At 38.3% G+C, this 15,779-nt stretch overlaps 6 protein-coding genes across 6 annotated transcripts; 2 read left to right on the top strand and 4 right to left on the bottom strand.

Annotated features, from left to right (window-relative positions):
• Nucleotides 1-105: 105 nt before the first annotated feature.
• Nucleotides 106-3,903, bottom strand: KEL1 (Kel1p; the record flags this gene model as incomplete). Its single annotated transcript, XM_043195061.1, has 1 exon — nt 106-3,903. The coding sequence occupies one exon, from the start codon at nt 3,901-3,903 to the stop codon at nt 106-108; it is 3,798 nt and encodes a 1,265-aa protein (XP_043050258.1).
• A 5,570-nt stretch (nt 3,904-9,473) lies between these two features.
• KQ657_004387 (uncharacterized protein) lies at nt 9,474-10,115 on the bottom strand (the record flags this gene model as incomplete). The annotated part of the gene is made up of 1 exon (XM_043195060.1): nt 9,474-10,115. The coding sequence occupies one exon, from the start codon at nt 10,113-10,115 to the stop codon at nt 9,474-9,476; it is 642 nt and encodes a 213-aa protein (XP_043050257.1).
• A 758-nt stretch (nt 10,116-10,873) lies between these two features.
• Nucleotides 10,874-11,563, top strand: KQ657_004386 (uncharacterized protein; the record flags this gene model as incomplete). The annotated part of the gene is made up of 1 exon (XM_043195059.1): nt 10,874-11,563. The coding sequence occupies one exon, from the start codon at nt 10,874-10,876 to the stop codon at nt 11,561-11,563; it is 690 nt and encodes a 229-aa protein (XP_043050256.1).
• A 554-nt stretch (nt 11,564-12,117) lies between these two features.
• Nucleotides 12,118-13,152, top strand: DOC1 (anaphase promoting complex subunit; the record flags this gene model as incomplete). The annotated part of the gene is made up of 1 exon (XM_043195058.1): nt 12,118-13,152. One exon carries the CDS (start codon nt 12,118-12,120, stop codon nt 13,150-13,152), a length of 1,035 nt encoding a protein of 344 aa, XP_043050255.1.
• A 13-nt stretch (nt 13,153-13,165) lies between these two features.
• BNA6 (nicotinate-nucleotide diphosphorylase (carboxylating)) lies at nt 13,166-14,044 on the bottom strand (the record flags this gene model as incomplete). The annotated part of the gene is made up of 2 exons (XM_043195057.1): nt 13,166-14,015; nt 14,040-14,044. 2 exons carry the CDS (start codon nt 14,042-14,044, stop codon nt 13,166-13,168), a joined length of 855 nt encoding a protein of 284 aa, XP_043050254.1.
• A 296-nt stretch (nt 14,045-14,340) lies between these two features.
• KQ657_004383 (uncharacterized protein) lies at nt 14,341-15,561 on the bottom strand (the record flags this gene model as incomplete). The annotated part of the gene is made up of 1 exon (XM_043195056.1): nt 14,341-15,561. One exon carries the CDS (start codon nt 15,559-15,561, stop codon nt 14,341-14,343), a length of 1,221 nt encoding a protein of 406 aa, XP_043050253.1.
• Between the last annotated feature and the right edge of the window lie 218 nt (nt 15,562-15,779).

The following is a 15,779-nucleotide window of genomic DNA, read 5'->3' as shown; positions in this document are numbered from 1 at the left end:
CGTAAATAACGGAAAAATTACGCAGACAAAAGTAAACGCATAGAAACGCACAGACATACGCACAGATAAACGCACACATCAATGCTGACACATTAACTAATTATATTATTCATGATTTCCAGCAAGATAAAGTTGTTTCTGTAACTGAGTAACATTATCTTTCAACTGATCTCTTTCTTGTTTCAAAATGTATAAATCGGCCTCCAAATCCTTGATCTTCATGGTGTAATGAGCAGTGGCAATTCTTTCATGTTCATCGGCATCTTCATCATCTTCGTCAATGGTCAGAATACCCTTTTCTTGGGGAACATCAGCAAACCCACCTCTGGAACTAACTCTCTTACTTGCCTTCTTAAAAAGTTTCAATTCGTTATTCTCCCTGGTTAATTTATCAAGAAGAGCCCTTTGAGAATTGGATTCTTCCTGGTTCATCTTTAAGGCCTTACTTGTATTGTTAACTGATTGAATGGCCTCTCTATAGTTTTCTTCGATTTGCTTGAGTGAATCTTGTTTGGTGTACAACTCTTGTTTGAGCGTATTGATTTCACTTTGATATTTCTCTTCATTGTTCTTACTAACTCTCAATAAATCATCAATTTGCGTTTGCAATTTGGTCACAACTTCACCTTTGGATATGGCAACAGAATCAACAGTTTTATCCACAGATGTTCCATCTGTTCCACTGGCAACAGACCAAAGATTCACCAAAGATTCCAATTGCAAAGAGATATCCTTCTTGGTACGCTTGCTAACTGTAGACATCAAAGATCTATTGGTGACATCATTATCGCTTCCCAAATCGTTATTATTGGCATCGGTTATGAAATCATCATCGACTTCGATTTCACGTTCTTCGTGAATGGCCTTGAAATTGTTGAATTCCAATTGTAAATCTTCATATTTACTCTTCCATTCATTAACTGATTTGTGTAAGGATTCTTGATCCTTTACGGTTTCAGTCAAAGATGCAATCTTCTCCTCTTGGTTCTTGATAATCTTTTGAAACGTAGATAACTCAGCAATTTGATGCTTCATAAAGGGTTCAAACTTAACCATTTTGTCATTCAATGTCTTATTTTCATGTTCCAAATACACCAATTTATTATTCAACTCCAAATTGGAAAGCTTAAATTTGGTCAACTCACTGACCTTTGGTTTCAAGGAAACGTCATTGATATTTCTATTGGAAGGTTCGTCATAATCATTAACAACCAATGATTTGGGATCAACAGTTTCTTTCAAATCTTTGATGATCGAATCTCTTTGCTTCAATTCACTCTGGTGAGCCTGTGCCGACTGCTTCAACTCATCCCGTTCCTTTTCCAAACCAACAATCTTCTCTGTGGCTTCTTGCATTTGAACCTTTGTAGAGTGCTTTAATTGAGTCAATTCCGATGTCAACTCAGCTATCAACTTCTTAACAGCATTAGCCTCGACTCCAGACATTTTGGGTGTACTCATTGGATCATTATAATCCGCTTGTCTGATGGACCTGGACCCTTCGATAGGCACAGGTCCAGGCCCACTAGAAATGATGGGACTGTTATTAGCAGGGGGAGCAGTATGAGATGAATTTTTTTCGACTTCAGCTGGCTTGTTCACATGACTAGGGTAGTCATTTTCCATTTCGTCTTCCGTTTCAGTCTCTGTGTCGGAAGAAGCACGGTAAGCATTCTTGGTTGGTGATAACTTTGTCTTATTCCCTTCTCTATGTGCTTCTTCGACAACATTTGGCACTTCATTTACAGAGTCATGTCTAAGTGTGACATCTGCATCTGCTACAGAAGTGGCTTCAGAAGAATTAAGTACAACATCAACGAAATCTTGAGGTGGTGGTTGGGCAAAGTTGTCCTTCTGGTTGTCATATGGATCGATATCCCGAGTCTTAGAGTCCACCAATCTGGAATCTAGATAGCCTGATTCCACCAGTTGAGGTGGAGGAGGAGATACCTGTGGATGTATTTGGGAAATATCAGGTTGTTGTGGGGTCATCATATGTGTTGCTGCATGTTGAGGTATAGGAGATGCGTTAGGAGTTCTGAAGTCTTCGGAAGCATTTCTTCCATGTGACAGCTGAGACTCATTGGAGTTACCGTACACAGCAGAAGAGGCTGCAGCAGCAGAAGCAGCCATTTTCTTAGTAGTATAAGGTGGAGGGCCTGGTACCAAAGTTGAATGGATTTCATTTCTTGACTTTGTAGGCATAGGATTAGACAGTAAAAACCGATCCAAATTATCAAGATTCAATTCATAAATCATAGTACCAACTGGTTCATCATCAGCTTCTTCATAAGCTTGGAAATCATTTGGATCTTCAGAGACATAATCATTCTTTTCACCTCCCATGATTAAAATTCGATTGTACTTGGAAATGTATGTCATTGAATGACCACATCTTGGACCAGGACCATTCTTTTCACCCTCCAAGGTAAGTTTGGACCACACAAATGTGTGCAAGTCTAAAACATATAAGGAATCATAAATGACACCTGAGAAATCGTTCCCCCCAAAGATAAACAATTTCTCTCCACAAATACAAGCTGAATGTTCATTCACAGGAAGTGGAACGTTACCCGTGGTTGGAACTTGGGTCCATTTTTCAACTAAGACATCAAAACACCATAGATCATTGGAAACTCTCTCATTATTGTAAACACCACCAAACACATAGATCTTATTCTTGTAAACCGACAAGGAATGGTTAGTCAAAGGAGGAGGTTTAAAATTGTTCAAAGGGTTAACCAACTTCCATGTAGCATCCTGAGACTTGAAATAGTTCAATTCAAAGTAGTACATATCGTCGAAAACATTATTCTCCAATTGACCTCCAAACAAGTAGAGTCTGGGGCTTGAATTGTTCAATGAACTTGTCCCCAAAGCATGGCCATATCTACCACAAGGCTTGTTCAAAATATGAGCAGGAATTGTATACTTGTTGTTGTTGATGTTAAATAAGTAAAAGTTGTTATCTGGAAACCCCTTCTCATCAGTGTCTACGGTATCACCACCAAATACAATGAAAGCATTACCACATAACACCACTGAATGGCCAACTCTCGCAGGAGGATTGTTTTTATTGCTGACTTCAGTGTTCTTAGCAACATATCCTAGAACTCTATGTTGGGCCGGGTCTTCTTGGGGGACGATTTTCCAGGTATCACCAAACACTTCACCTTTCTTCAACCCACCCATAACAAATACTTCACCCTTTTCACTGGCAATAGAAGAGGCTGCGTGTCTGTATCTTGGGAACGGGGAGTTGAAGAGCTTGTACCTTTCCCAGCAAGAATTAGGGTTTGGAGGCTGTGCTTGATAAGCTTGTTGAATACCAAAAGGTTCAGGCAGTTGTTGTTGCAATTGTTGTTCGGGTGGTGGTGGTGGTGGGAGTGGTGCACCGCCACCTTTTCCAGAGGCATTCCCCATACCGCTACCATTACTGTTACCATTTGGTTGTTCATTGTGATAGCCTGGAGCTTTTGACACGCCATTATCAAACGACTGTCTTGAGCTAAAATTGTTATTATTACTTCCGTGGGGTAGATTTTCAAGAGACCGACCGGCGTGGGTCCCTGGAGGAGGAAACCCTCCGTTTGAAGCTGTTCTATTCATTGGAGCTTCTGGGGGTTTCTGTCTTTCGAGACCCGGAGAATTAAACGATTTGGGCGAAGCAAAACTTTGTTGTTGAAGTTGAGGAGTGATTGCAACGTTTCTTCCAGCTTGTTGAACGGTTTGAAGAGGCAATTGATCTTGTTGTGAATGTTTTCCAATTGAAGGTAAATAATGTTGATAATGTTGTTGTTGTTGATGATGATGATCTTCAATCAGATGTTGGTCCATTGACGAGAGATCAGAGGATTCGTCTGTATGGCTCTTCTTTTTCTTTCCAAACTTGAAACGTGCCATTATAAGTATGGCAGTAGTAAATATATGGGGAAAGAACTACTCCACTCTTGACAGTTGATAGTTGACACTTACTGTTGACAATTACTATTGACAGATGTTATTGATGGTTACTGCTTCTTGTAATAAGATGGACGAAATAAATTGAAGTGAAAATCTTTGACTGTCGCATGCAACTTGAACCGTTGATGATATTCAATGGTGCAAGTACTAAACATAGTTGGAAGGGACACGAAGCAAATCAAAGTTGCCCAATGGGGAAATTTCGACTGAGGTTATTACTATTGTACGTCTGCCATACAGTCCTCTTTTTCCTGGTGGGGAAGGACCAGTAACTGGGTGTGACAGTTGTTCTTTGGACGCTCTACGTTGTACTTTCTTACGCATTACTCTGTTAATGTGCGCGGTACCAGCAGTATTGGTGGTATTAGTGCGACGTAGTAAGGTCGATGTAGTTAAGGCGACGTATGATGCTGGTTGTTTATTGGTTTTCCTGTCTTGTGGTGATGCACGATCTGCTAACTGGTGGCTATAACTACTAGTGTGATGTCTTGTTCGTCTTGTTCGTCTTGTTCGTCTTGTTCGCCTCTAGTTTTTTTTGTGTGTGTCGTCGCCGTATATAGTCAGCATCGTGTATCGTCGCAATGTTCGATTCGTTTATTGTGATCGAACTACCACGACTGGAAATATGTCTACGCTTGAGTTTATACCACTTTTACACGTGACAACTGGTGGTAGTTTCTAGATCTAGGCATACGGACCGTGGGAGTGATGCCCGCAGTCCAATTAGGCAAGTCAAGGTTATTAGTTGTGTCCTTTATTGGTGTATATTAGACCCTGTTTATGTCCTTAATTGGTAGTAAACAGATATACAAAGATTTACCTCAATTTGTTATTCCGACAGATTACATACACGTACTCTATTACATTATGCTGTTTTCGTACAGACTTATGTATACAGTGATTCTATTTAAGGTTCGTACTAGGTCGTGTATTTACATAATATAGTAGTAGATAGTTCGTTACCAGTAGCCAGGAAATGTTCAAAACTAATGTAACAAATTATTAGTTTTATTAGTTTTATTAGTTCGTTTCAAGATATAATTCATCGTAATAAAAACTAACAGGGTCTCATAATAGATGTAGCAAGTGCTTAAAATCAATTGCTGAAAAAAGTACTCAAATTTGCGCACTATAAATATATTCCGTACTAAAGAACCTTTCTACGCATAAGTTGCATTTGTTAACCACAAAGTTAACTCTAAAAGTAATTGTCTAATGGATTTGCGAGCTGAAATTAAACGGAAGCGTTATGTTGATGGTCCTGGGAACCCATTTAATCTTGGAGAAGATGAAATGATTCTTGAGTGTGAATATGGTTCCTTGGATCACTGCCGTAGTTACAAGGATTACAAATTAACTAGGAGCCAGAGAAACATGGAAGTTGAGAATAGTGAAGTTGATGCTGATTGTGATACCAATCAAACGATAATTGGTAAAAGTGTGCATAGTAATAATGTAGGTAATACCAATGATATTGGTGTTTCTCTTGAAATGAAGGTGATCCTTTAAAAATAACCCCAAAGATAAGCAAGCTCTGATATAGAGCTAGACTATGATGTACAGTTATCTTCTGATGTAGAGGTGAATCTAATACACAATCGGAAATCAACAGTAGAGGACCATTTAGACACTATCCCGAAAGCCTCCAGAAACATTTTTGGCAACTTGTTCTTGAAGAAAGGTGTTCTGTCTATAAAGAGGCTGGTATTTGTGATATTCCTTTACAGTCAGCCTACACTTGGAAAAGAAAATGGTGTAAAAAGGTTGTAAAGGAGGTTGGTATCTACGAAGAACCTAAGAAATCTGTACGTAAATCTACTTTCAGATGAACATAAAGAATTCTTACTAAGCATAGTGAAAGATGATTCAACACTCACTTTGCAATGTATGTAGGAAAGACTACAGGAAAGTTTGAAGATGTCAATGTAAACCTAACACCTTGCATACCTATGTATCAAAAAGGGGTGAGCTTAGTCTTAAACAAATCTCAAAATAGCCAATAGGAGATCTGGAAGAACTCAAGCAGGAAAGAATTGGATGGGCGACTGGAAGGAAAGCTTGACTTAAGTAAAAACTGTATTTCTATAGATGACGCTTGATTTAACTTTGGAATGAGAAGAGAATATGGTTGGTCATTAGTGGGAGAAAAATCAATTGTCAAGGTACCAGTGGTAAAAGGAGTAAATGCTTCATTCATAGGTGCTATTTCTTATAAAGGATGTGTTGATTTAAAGTCCAGGACTCCGAAACCCGCTCCTCAAATGAAGAGAAAACTTGATCCAAGTATCGAACCTACAAAATCTACCCCTAGAGGAACTTCAGCCAATGATTTCTATTTATTCTTGGAGTCAATGATTCAACAAGTTACTGAGAATACAGAACTCTAATATTTGAAGTCTATAATTATTGATAATGCTGCAATCATAAGAAACGTAATATTCAATTATTAGTAGCTCTGAGAGCTTTAGAACTTGTCTTGCCCCCATATCTCCTAATCAAAACGTAATTGAAGAGTTTTTGTCAGCCTGCAAAGCAAAAGTCAAGAGAACACACTTAAGTAGAAAGGAGGAGCTTACAGAAAGAGTAAAGAAACCTACTACAAATAACCACAGTAAAATATGGAAGGTTTTGTAGGCACGCGGGGAACCATATTAATCTCTGTTCCAACAATGTGTCTTTTTATCCTTATATCGTAGTTTGAGAAGCAAGTGTAAGTATAAAACTTAGGAATTTTATTTAATTAAAAAAGAAGTATTTAGGATAAAGAAATACTATACTATGTAAGAAAAAAATGAACATTAAATAGAACCACTGTATATACATAGGTAACTTTTCGAACCAAAAACCCACTCCAGTGACAAAAACCTAAAAAAAGCGTATATAGAGAGCAAAGGTCATATGTCCAATCCAGCGGTGATTCAAAAAGTAAGGGCCCAAAGGCAGAAAACCATATGCAATCATTGACAAAAATGCTGGAACTCCAGGTGAAACCACAGTAACTACCTCCTTTAGCATATTTAAAAGCAAACCGAATAATAGGAGAAGCAAAACTGTCGTAATAAGTGCTGGTTTTGCGACTATCATGGGATTTGAAAGTACGTTTGGATTTACCCTATTGATAGTTTCATTGCGAGGACCCTCTCTATACGGACGTCTTCCTTATTGAGAGTGTCCGTTATAGGAATTTCTGTAAAGTTGACATTCTCATCAAGGCATCATATTGTATTCTATATCTCTAACATCCACTGGGGGGTTTAAATACTAAATGGAAAAATCTTCGAATAAAGAATTATATATCGATATATATATATACCTTCGAACTTTAAATAAAGTCCGGCAGTAAAATTATACAACCAGAAGAGCATGTATCTTCTCGATTAGTCAACTACACAGGTATTGTATAAAGGTCACAACATCTACTAGATAGGGATACTGGTACGTACAACGTTAGCAAGATATTTGGATGAATGATGGTCCACTGTTACTGTCTTTTCTAATATTATTATTCAGGTTGGTTATGTGTAATGAACTGAAGTAACTAAAGTTTAGTGATCCAACCCTACTTCCCTGCACAACATTTGCCCATAAAGAACTAAGCCACGACCTGTTTTACGAAAGTCGTGTATAGTTGACACATAGGATCGGAGGTACCTCCTTACAAGATACGCCATATATAAGTGTATACAAAATCCAAAAAAGTCCACACAAAGAACAAACAGCAAAGGAGCACTGACAAAATCAGCTTTAATTCAGTATATTACGGGTCAACAGATAGAAAACCATATCCAACCATCGGAAAGAACCCTGGAGCCGCAGGTGAAGTCATAACAGCAACCTCCTTTGGCAAATATGGCTGCAAATTATAAAATAGTATAATAAAGCACGGTGCTAAAAGTGCCACACCGGCGTAAAAATTAGAAGCTTCATTCGGATAATCTTCTATAAGGATGTCTTCGTCATTAAGAGTTTCAGTTAGAGGATTTTCTACAACGTTGTCTTCGTCACAGGGGTTGACGTATAACTGTTCATCGAAGTATTTTCCATCGTATTGTACTTTAATACTATAGTGCCAGCTGGGTTTAGTTACTAAATGGAAGAATGCTCGAATAAAGAATTATTATATCAACATCTATATATATGTACTTTCGTGGTTCAATTGTCAACAGAAGAAACAAGAAACAGATCCCAATAACGTTAGCATACGCAGAAAAAATATTGTGAAAAACATAAATATCTTCAGATCAGATAAGTATACCGGCGGTGACTTAAAGTCTTGGAATTCAAAATGCTACAAAGTATAGCACGTTCCTAAGCGCTCCTGGTAGGGAGACATTATATTAAAGTTACAACAATTTCTAGGATTAACTTTACCATAATAGAATCAAGGAGAAGGTCGAAGTGGAAGTTACTGAGATGGCAGTGAATTGGTAATCTTAATCTTAACAAACAAATCAATAATATACTCTTTCGACATTCATCTTCTTTGTTTTGAAAACAGAGTCATTGAGCAAGTTCTTATCTCCTATACGGGCATTACTGTCACTGCTGTGATGTGAGTGTGCCATTACTTCTTATCAAGAGTGTCCTTCTGTCTTTCCCATCATGCATTCACTGGTCTCCTACGGTTGATCAGACATACCATAAGTCTTTTTTGTTGATTTGAAAATGAAGGTAGGTCATTCAACTAAATCATTACTATATAAAGTAGGTTGAAGTCTTCTGTAAGTAGCTCAATATTTAATTGGGGTCACGGAGTATAAATTGTCCCTGGAAATGGTTGTATACTTGAAATTTTACTATGAATTTGATTATGGCCATAAAGGTTAATGCCAATTCTGCTCTGTCATTTCTTTCCCATGTTTATATCGGTTTCAGTCGAGATGATTTAGTTGTACTCCACACTATTGGACCCAAAAAAAATACATCGAGTTTATGCAACCTCATCCTACTCTTTAATCTCCTCCACAGCAACGGTTCGATCGGTGATACGAAATGTATCATCTTCTACCGAATATATGACTCCTTCATAATTAGATGCCATGAAGGTGCTGACTCCTGGCAAACCACCATTTGTGCTACAGACATCCATAGGTAACCCTGGGAATGAATAGTGATGTTCTCGACATAATGTAGGATACCAGTTTCGTAACGAGTTAGTTCAACATCAGTGTACTAATTTTGAATCCTTTAAGGTATATATCGAGCCTTAAATTTTCTTGAAATATATACTTAAACTTTTGGCATCAATGACATGGTTTTTCCAAGAAACTAATGTTAACTAAATAAAAGAATAGAACGGAAATAAATGAAATGCAGACGGCCCATATTCAGTGTTGAGCCATAAACTTCCAAAGACTACACTTAAACACTACACTTATTTTGATAACCATAGCAGAAACCTCTGCAGTTATTAAACCCAAATATAACTATAAAAGAGTGCTTACAGATGCAGCACTTTTTGACCTTAGACCAACCAACTTACGATAACGGTAACTATAATAAAAGTATGTTTAGAGCCTTATTATTGTCTTAATCCGCCCAATCCACAGCAGTTTTTTAAGATTATCATTAGGCAAACATGCTTGTGGAGAAATAGCAATAGGAGGTAAATCTACCTTCAATCTTAAATTCATAGGGAACCGCAAATTTATGGACTCTAACAGGATATTAACATCATTATAGCGGTACAACTTACCCATATGCAAAAGTTGAAGTTGATTTAAGGCATAGGGAAGATTCTTAACAAATTTCAAGTAACACAACACATGAGTAATGGTCAACGGATAACCAGGATATCCTAACTCAAGAGCCCATTTAGAAACATCTTCAAGGGGTATCAGTATTGATGTTTCATTGTATAAGATTCTTATCATATCTATAGATTCGATTCCAGCTGCTTCACTTTCTGTCCTTGATGATGAACGTGAAGATCGTGTTTCTGTGGCCATCAAGGAAGATGGAGCAGAGGTTGCGACGGTGTTTATACTTTCACGGTCATTCTGATCAAATCTCTGAGGATTTTCCACTAACCAATTAGTTCTGGTTTGCAAGAGCTGTTCAACATCTGTTGGTTCAAACGGTGAATCTGTGAAACTTGTCATGGTAGTATTTGAGTCGCATGGTGAAATAAGAGTCTGAAAATCAACCGACATATTTAAAGGTGGTTTTTTTGCATATGCTGTTATGAAGCTGAATTATCATGAACTCACGCCAATTAACGTTTATTTTATATCAATTATTTTTTTTTCTGATTTGGACCTGGGCAAAATCGACCCCACCACCCCACGTCGGAAATACAATAGGGGGAACGATGACCCCGCCATGTAGTTGTATGCCGGAAGAAACCCCTATGGTTCGGGAAAATTCATATGGTGGCATAATTATGGTAGGAGTAAGCTATAGGAGAGGATACATTCAGGTGAGAAGATAGGAGTAGAAATGGATAAGAGTAAAAGGCTACAAACTGTAGCAGCATAGTGCTTTTACAAGTAATTTTCTGTGTTCTATATTTTAAGTGTTTTCAAATATAGAATAGTATTTGTACTGTTAGGTGCTCTGAAAATTTCATACTATGCGGATATTGCTTTCCTACAGCAACATACAAATTAATACTATAATTATTGTTTTTATTTTTTATTATTATTACTACTATTGTTACTTTTATTTTTATTATTGTTATTTTTATTATTAACCATTAAGGTTAACGGCTACAGTTCCATTACTGTCAGCATACCCTGTACTATGGTGTCATCGTTACACACAACCGTGTGTGTCACGAGATTCTCCGTTTCTGTGTATATTTCGTGATATCCAATGGTAGCGCGGTTCCGGGGCCGGTCCCCTATGTGAGTCATGGGAGTCAAAGCGCAACACTACTTCTTTTAGACAAACAGCAAGACTTTTGAGTAATATGGGGTTGTACAAATACGAGGAGTTGCAATCACTCCCATTCAGTTCAGGAGACTTTTCTCAAACTCCAAGAATCACTACTCCATTGCACTTTTCATTGGAGAAACTGCCTGAAACAAACGTGACCTTATTTCCCGTCCATGATTCATCTGTAGTTCCCAAGGCATTGAAACAAGTCATATGTGATGAATTCAATCATATTATCGACGAGGGGAAGACTTATCCATACGTTGAAGTGATGGAAGTCGATGAGTTTGTTGACTTTTGGTTCAAACACTTTGTGGCTATTCTAATTGAAACAAGATCAGAAATCGAATCACAATATGAATTTTTGGACCAGTTGGGAAACCAAAATGATATAGATTTCTGGAGAGATCGGTTCCTTGGTAACTTTTACGTGAAACCAAACTATATTGGACGTTCTTCTCATATTTGCAATGCTGGATTTGTAGTTAACCACCAAAAACGAGGCCTAGGACTTGGAAAGGAATTAGGTAAGAAATATCTTGTATGGGGACCTCAATTAGGTTATCTGTATTCTGTTTTCAATTTAGTATATGAAACCAACATTGCTAGTGTTAAAATCTGGGATTCTCTTGGATTCGATAGAATCGGTTATGTAAAGGGTTCAGGCATACTTAAAGGGGAGGATAAACCTGTTGGAGCCATAGTCTTTGGCAAAGACTTTTGATTGACTAACGTACTTATATACATAGCATTTTAATGAATGGCATGTCACTGTTCTCTATAATGAACATTTGATTCGTACGTGATGAATGGGCAACTTGTACAAGTTTCTGATTAAGTACTCTATATTCCAAGCCTATACTGTTTTTAACCAAGAGCTGGAGTTCACATATCACTATCACCAGATGTTTAAGTTTAGATACCTCGGCTAAAAGGTCTTCAACAGTTGATACTCTGGTATAATTTATTCTGGCCAAATTGATGGTGTCATCAGAGTCGAAAATATCAAGCAATTGATGAGGCAGTGTTCCATTGAGCACTTGTATTTGAACATGCGGCTCAATACGACCTAAAACATTATATAGACCTTCTTCCAATGACAGTTGAATGTATTCAATCATAGTATTAATGTACAACCGACTGACAGTCGGTTGACCGACCGTCGCGTACTTCAACGCACTTTATTTGATCGCGCTAAGTTAAGTCGACCTGTAAACTCGACCCAGGTACATCATCAACTTTACGTGGTCGACCTAACTACTTTATACAGCGACCCATATGAACTCGTCTTTCTTTGAGCCAATCGACCAGAATGCTTCGGCCCTCGATAACGGATCAATCAACTCGGGTAGCGATGAAATCGTTGGTGCTAGTGAGATCGAGAGCCCGCCAGATTTTGAACCTCAAGCTACTGATGAGTCTTTAGAAACAGCAAATGCAGAAGGTACTACGGGATCGGCACATATGCTGCTGTTATTTAAGGCTCAGCGGAATTTATATGAACAAGGCCTACAAGAATTAGATTCCCTACAATTGGTTGATCTCTCACCCTTAGCTAATTGGAAACTCTCCCTGTTTAAACCGGGGTACGGCGTGGCACAACTTCGAGATGATTCTCCTGATTCGTATTGGCAATCTGATGGACTGGGGAACCAAAGCAATAATGCCAATAACAACAATAACAACAATAACAACAATAATAATAATGGGGACAGCAATAGTAATGAATTGGCTAATCCCCATTCAATAACCATTCAGTTTCTGAAAAAGGTTAGCTTGGAACGTATCTCCATCTTTGCCAACTATTCCCTTGATGAAAGTTATACGCCTTTCAAGATCCAAGTGATGGCTGGCTCTTCCGAGACTTTTGATTTAACAGAGGTTTGCGTGGTCAACTTTACTAACCCCAATGGTTGGTCTCATATAATATTTAATGGTATACGATCCGATGGAGTTCTCAAGTGTTTTGTGGTTAAAGTGAATATTCTAAGTAATCACCAAGACGGTAAAGATTCGCATGTTAGAGCCATAAGATGTTTTGGTAAGAAACAAAGTCTTGTATCAGACTCTGGGACTAGTACCACTAGTGGTAGCGGTAGTACTAGTACTGCTACGCATACACAGTTATCACCAATGTTAACTGATCCCAGTATATCTCATAAACTGGAGATTGAAATCGAATCAGAAGAGCGAATACTTGATACTACTTTGGAGCAAGAGTTCTCCAAAACAGTGGAGAATGTCCTGGATGTTATAGGATTCAATTCAGGGTTTCAAAGCTTATCGTTTAAAAGTATTTCGTCTATTCGATAAAAATATAATAAATCTATGGGTTGATCTTCAATGAGTAATCAACAATGCCAGTACCTTGGTGAATTGAAGAGGTGGAGTATATGTCGATATCGTTGCAAAGATAACTACTCAAGTTATTCAAGGTCAACCCACCAGAACATTCCAATAAAAATGACTTGGTGGGGTTAGCGGCCTTCAATCTTCTAGCCACTTGTCTCAATTCTTCTCCTTGGAAATTGTCCAACATTATGACATCAGTACCAGCATCAATGGCTTCTTGGGCATCTTCTTCAGTGGCTACTTCGACTTCAATTTTCACAGCAAACCCACATACCTTCCTAGCCGCTTTAACAGCCTTGGTAATACTTCCTGTACTAGTGATATGGTTATCCTTCAACATAACCATAGAACTTAAATCATATCTGTGAGTATCTACACCTCCAACTAACATGGAGTACTTTTCCAAAAGACGTAACCCTGGGGTAGTCTTTCTGGTACCAGCAATAAGACCTGTGTATCCACTTTCATCCGCCAACTTCTTGGTAATGTGACTTTGAGTGGCTATCCCGGAACTTCTGGCTAACATATTCAATGCGGTTCTTTCGGCCAATAAGATCTTGTTTGCTGGTCCCTTAACAGTAGCCACAACAATCTTACCAGACTCTGGCAATTTGTCAATGTATTGACCTTCTTCATAGTGCCATTCGGCTTCCAATTCACATTGTTTGAACACTTCTTGAGCAAAAGGAATCCCACTAATGACACCAATTTGTTTCATGTACAATGAAGCGGTCTCAGGTTTGTTCCCAACGACATAAGCACCAAAGTCAAACGAGGGCACATCTTCAGAGAGAAACTTGGTGATTTGGTTCTTCCATTCACCACTGACAGGTAACAAGTTAGCGTACGACATTCTATGGGGAATAACTGTGGTGTATCTGAATATGAACGATAATTAGTCTCAAGATCCGTCCATAACCCGGGGAAGTTTTTCACAGCTTTGTGTGAGGTTTATACGAGCCAGAACATGCCATTAATAATGGAAGCCTAAATACTACTGACTACTAACAGCAGAAGCTGTAGACTACTATTAGTAGTAGGAGTAGCTGTAGTACTACTAGTGTACTACTATTAGTAGTAGGAGTAGCTGTAGTACTACTAGTGTACTACTATTAGTAGCAGCATCAGTATATATATGTGTATAAATGTTTAATCTGTAAAAAGTATCTGTTCACCCGCAACGTTAACTAACCTTTCCACATAATTGTATAAAGCAGCTGTCAAACCTCCATTGATAACAATCTTGAACCCTCGGGGAAGGCTACCTTTGAACAAGGCCACGGGCCCTTGTTGTACCACCAAATTGAGTGCTGTTTTCAACGAATCCTTATAGAAAAACTTTCCATTTTTCAGTTGCATATGAGTCTTTATAACATCTAAAGGTTGGGTGACTGCCACCACGGCCACTGATGATAATAAATGTAATCCAAACAGTTGTATCACGGTGTGCTGATGGCCAAACCAATTGTTATTGGTAGAATGTGGATCAATCAATTGTCTAGTGGCATTATAAGTAGAGAGCCAAATCCCAGATATCCCAATCTGTCTAACAAAAGTGATAATCGACCCGGAAGTGAAAGCCCGAACTCCCTTCATCTTGTACATTTCATTGATGGTACCTACAAATGTCAAGCTCGGATTCTTGTTATAATGAATCCGTAACAAATCAAGTTTTGACATCTTATGAACGTGTCCACCAGAGTAATGGTGACCACTGCCAACTTGATGACTTCCAGAAGGGGTAGCCCCAGATCCTTGTCCATGGGCCAGGAATTTGGTTATTGGAGCTTTGGATACTTTACCAGTAGTAAACTGCGATAGTATTTCACTAGTCCAATATGCATGGGGTGAAATATATTGATATTGAATAGCAGGTTTATGTATATGAGGTAACTTTGATCCGGTAATATCATAAGCTATCTTCTCCTTTTCACATCTAATCAATTCATTATTTAGAGTCATATTTTGAACCATTGTAATCTTAATGTTCTCAAAGGGAATAATCCATAATGTTTCCAAAAATCCACTAATAATACTAGCAATCACCATTCTAGGAGCAGAGGTCTTTCTCTTACCATCTGCGGTATCTATAGCCATAAATTGGGTCAGCCAATTATATGATATCAACCGAGCACTGTTCTTAAGCACACTTCCCAACACCAAGGCCGAACCTCCTTTGAACAATTGAGCAAGACTACCAGGATAGTTACCAGGTATGGAATACTTGGCCATTAATTTCTTGTTGTTCAATTGTTCTTGAGTCTTGATACAATCAAAGGGATAAGTCACAGTGGCTGCAAACGCAGCTGCAGTGGTTCCCGACACCAATGCCGTCAACAAACTTTCTCCTTCGTTACTGCTACTTGACATCGTGACAAGATACTGGAACAAAAGTGTACTGTTTCTGGAAGTTCAATCCCTATACAGAGTTCATTTATCACCATCTGAGTTTCAAGTGTATTGCTGCTTCCCAACCACAGGTTACACAAAAATGCGCATTTTCGCGAACACAAAGTGGTAGCGCAGAGAAAAATAAAAGTCACGATAATGCGATGAGATTATTGTGTAAACATAAACAAACTAATAAG

Source organism: Scheffersomyces spartinae, assembly GCF_019049425.1.
Source record: "Scheffersomyces spartinae strain ARV_011 chromosome Unknown scaffold_6, whole genome shotgun sequence".
Lineage (NCBI taxonomy): Eukaryota > Fungi > Ascomycota > Pichiomycetes > Serinales > Debaryomycetaceae > Lizanozyma > Lizanozyma spartinae.
The sequence above is the reverse complement of the archived record's forward strand: the minus strand, read 5'-3'. Positions and strand labels throughout refer to the sequence as shown.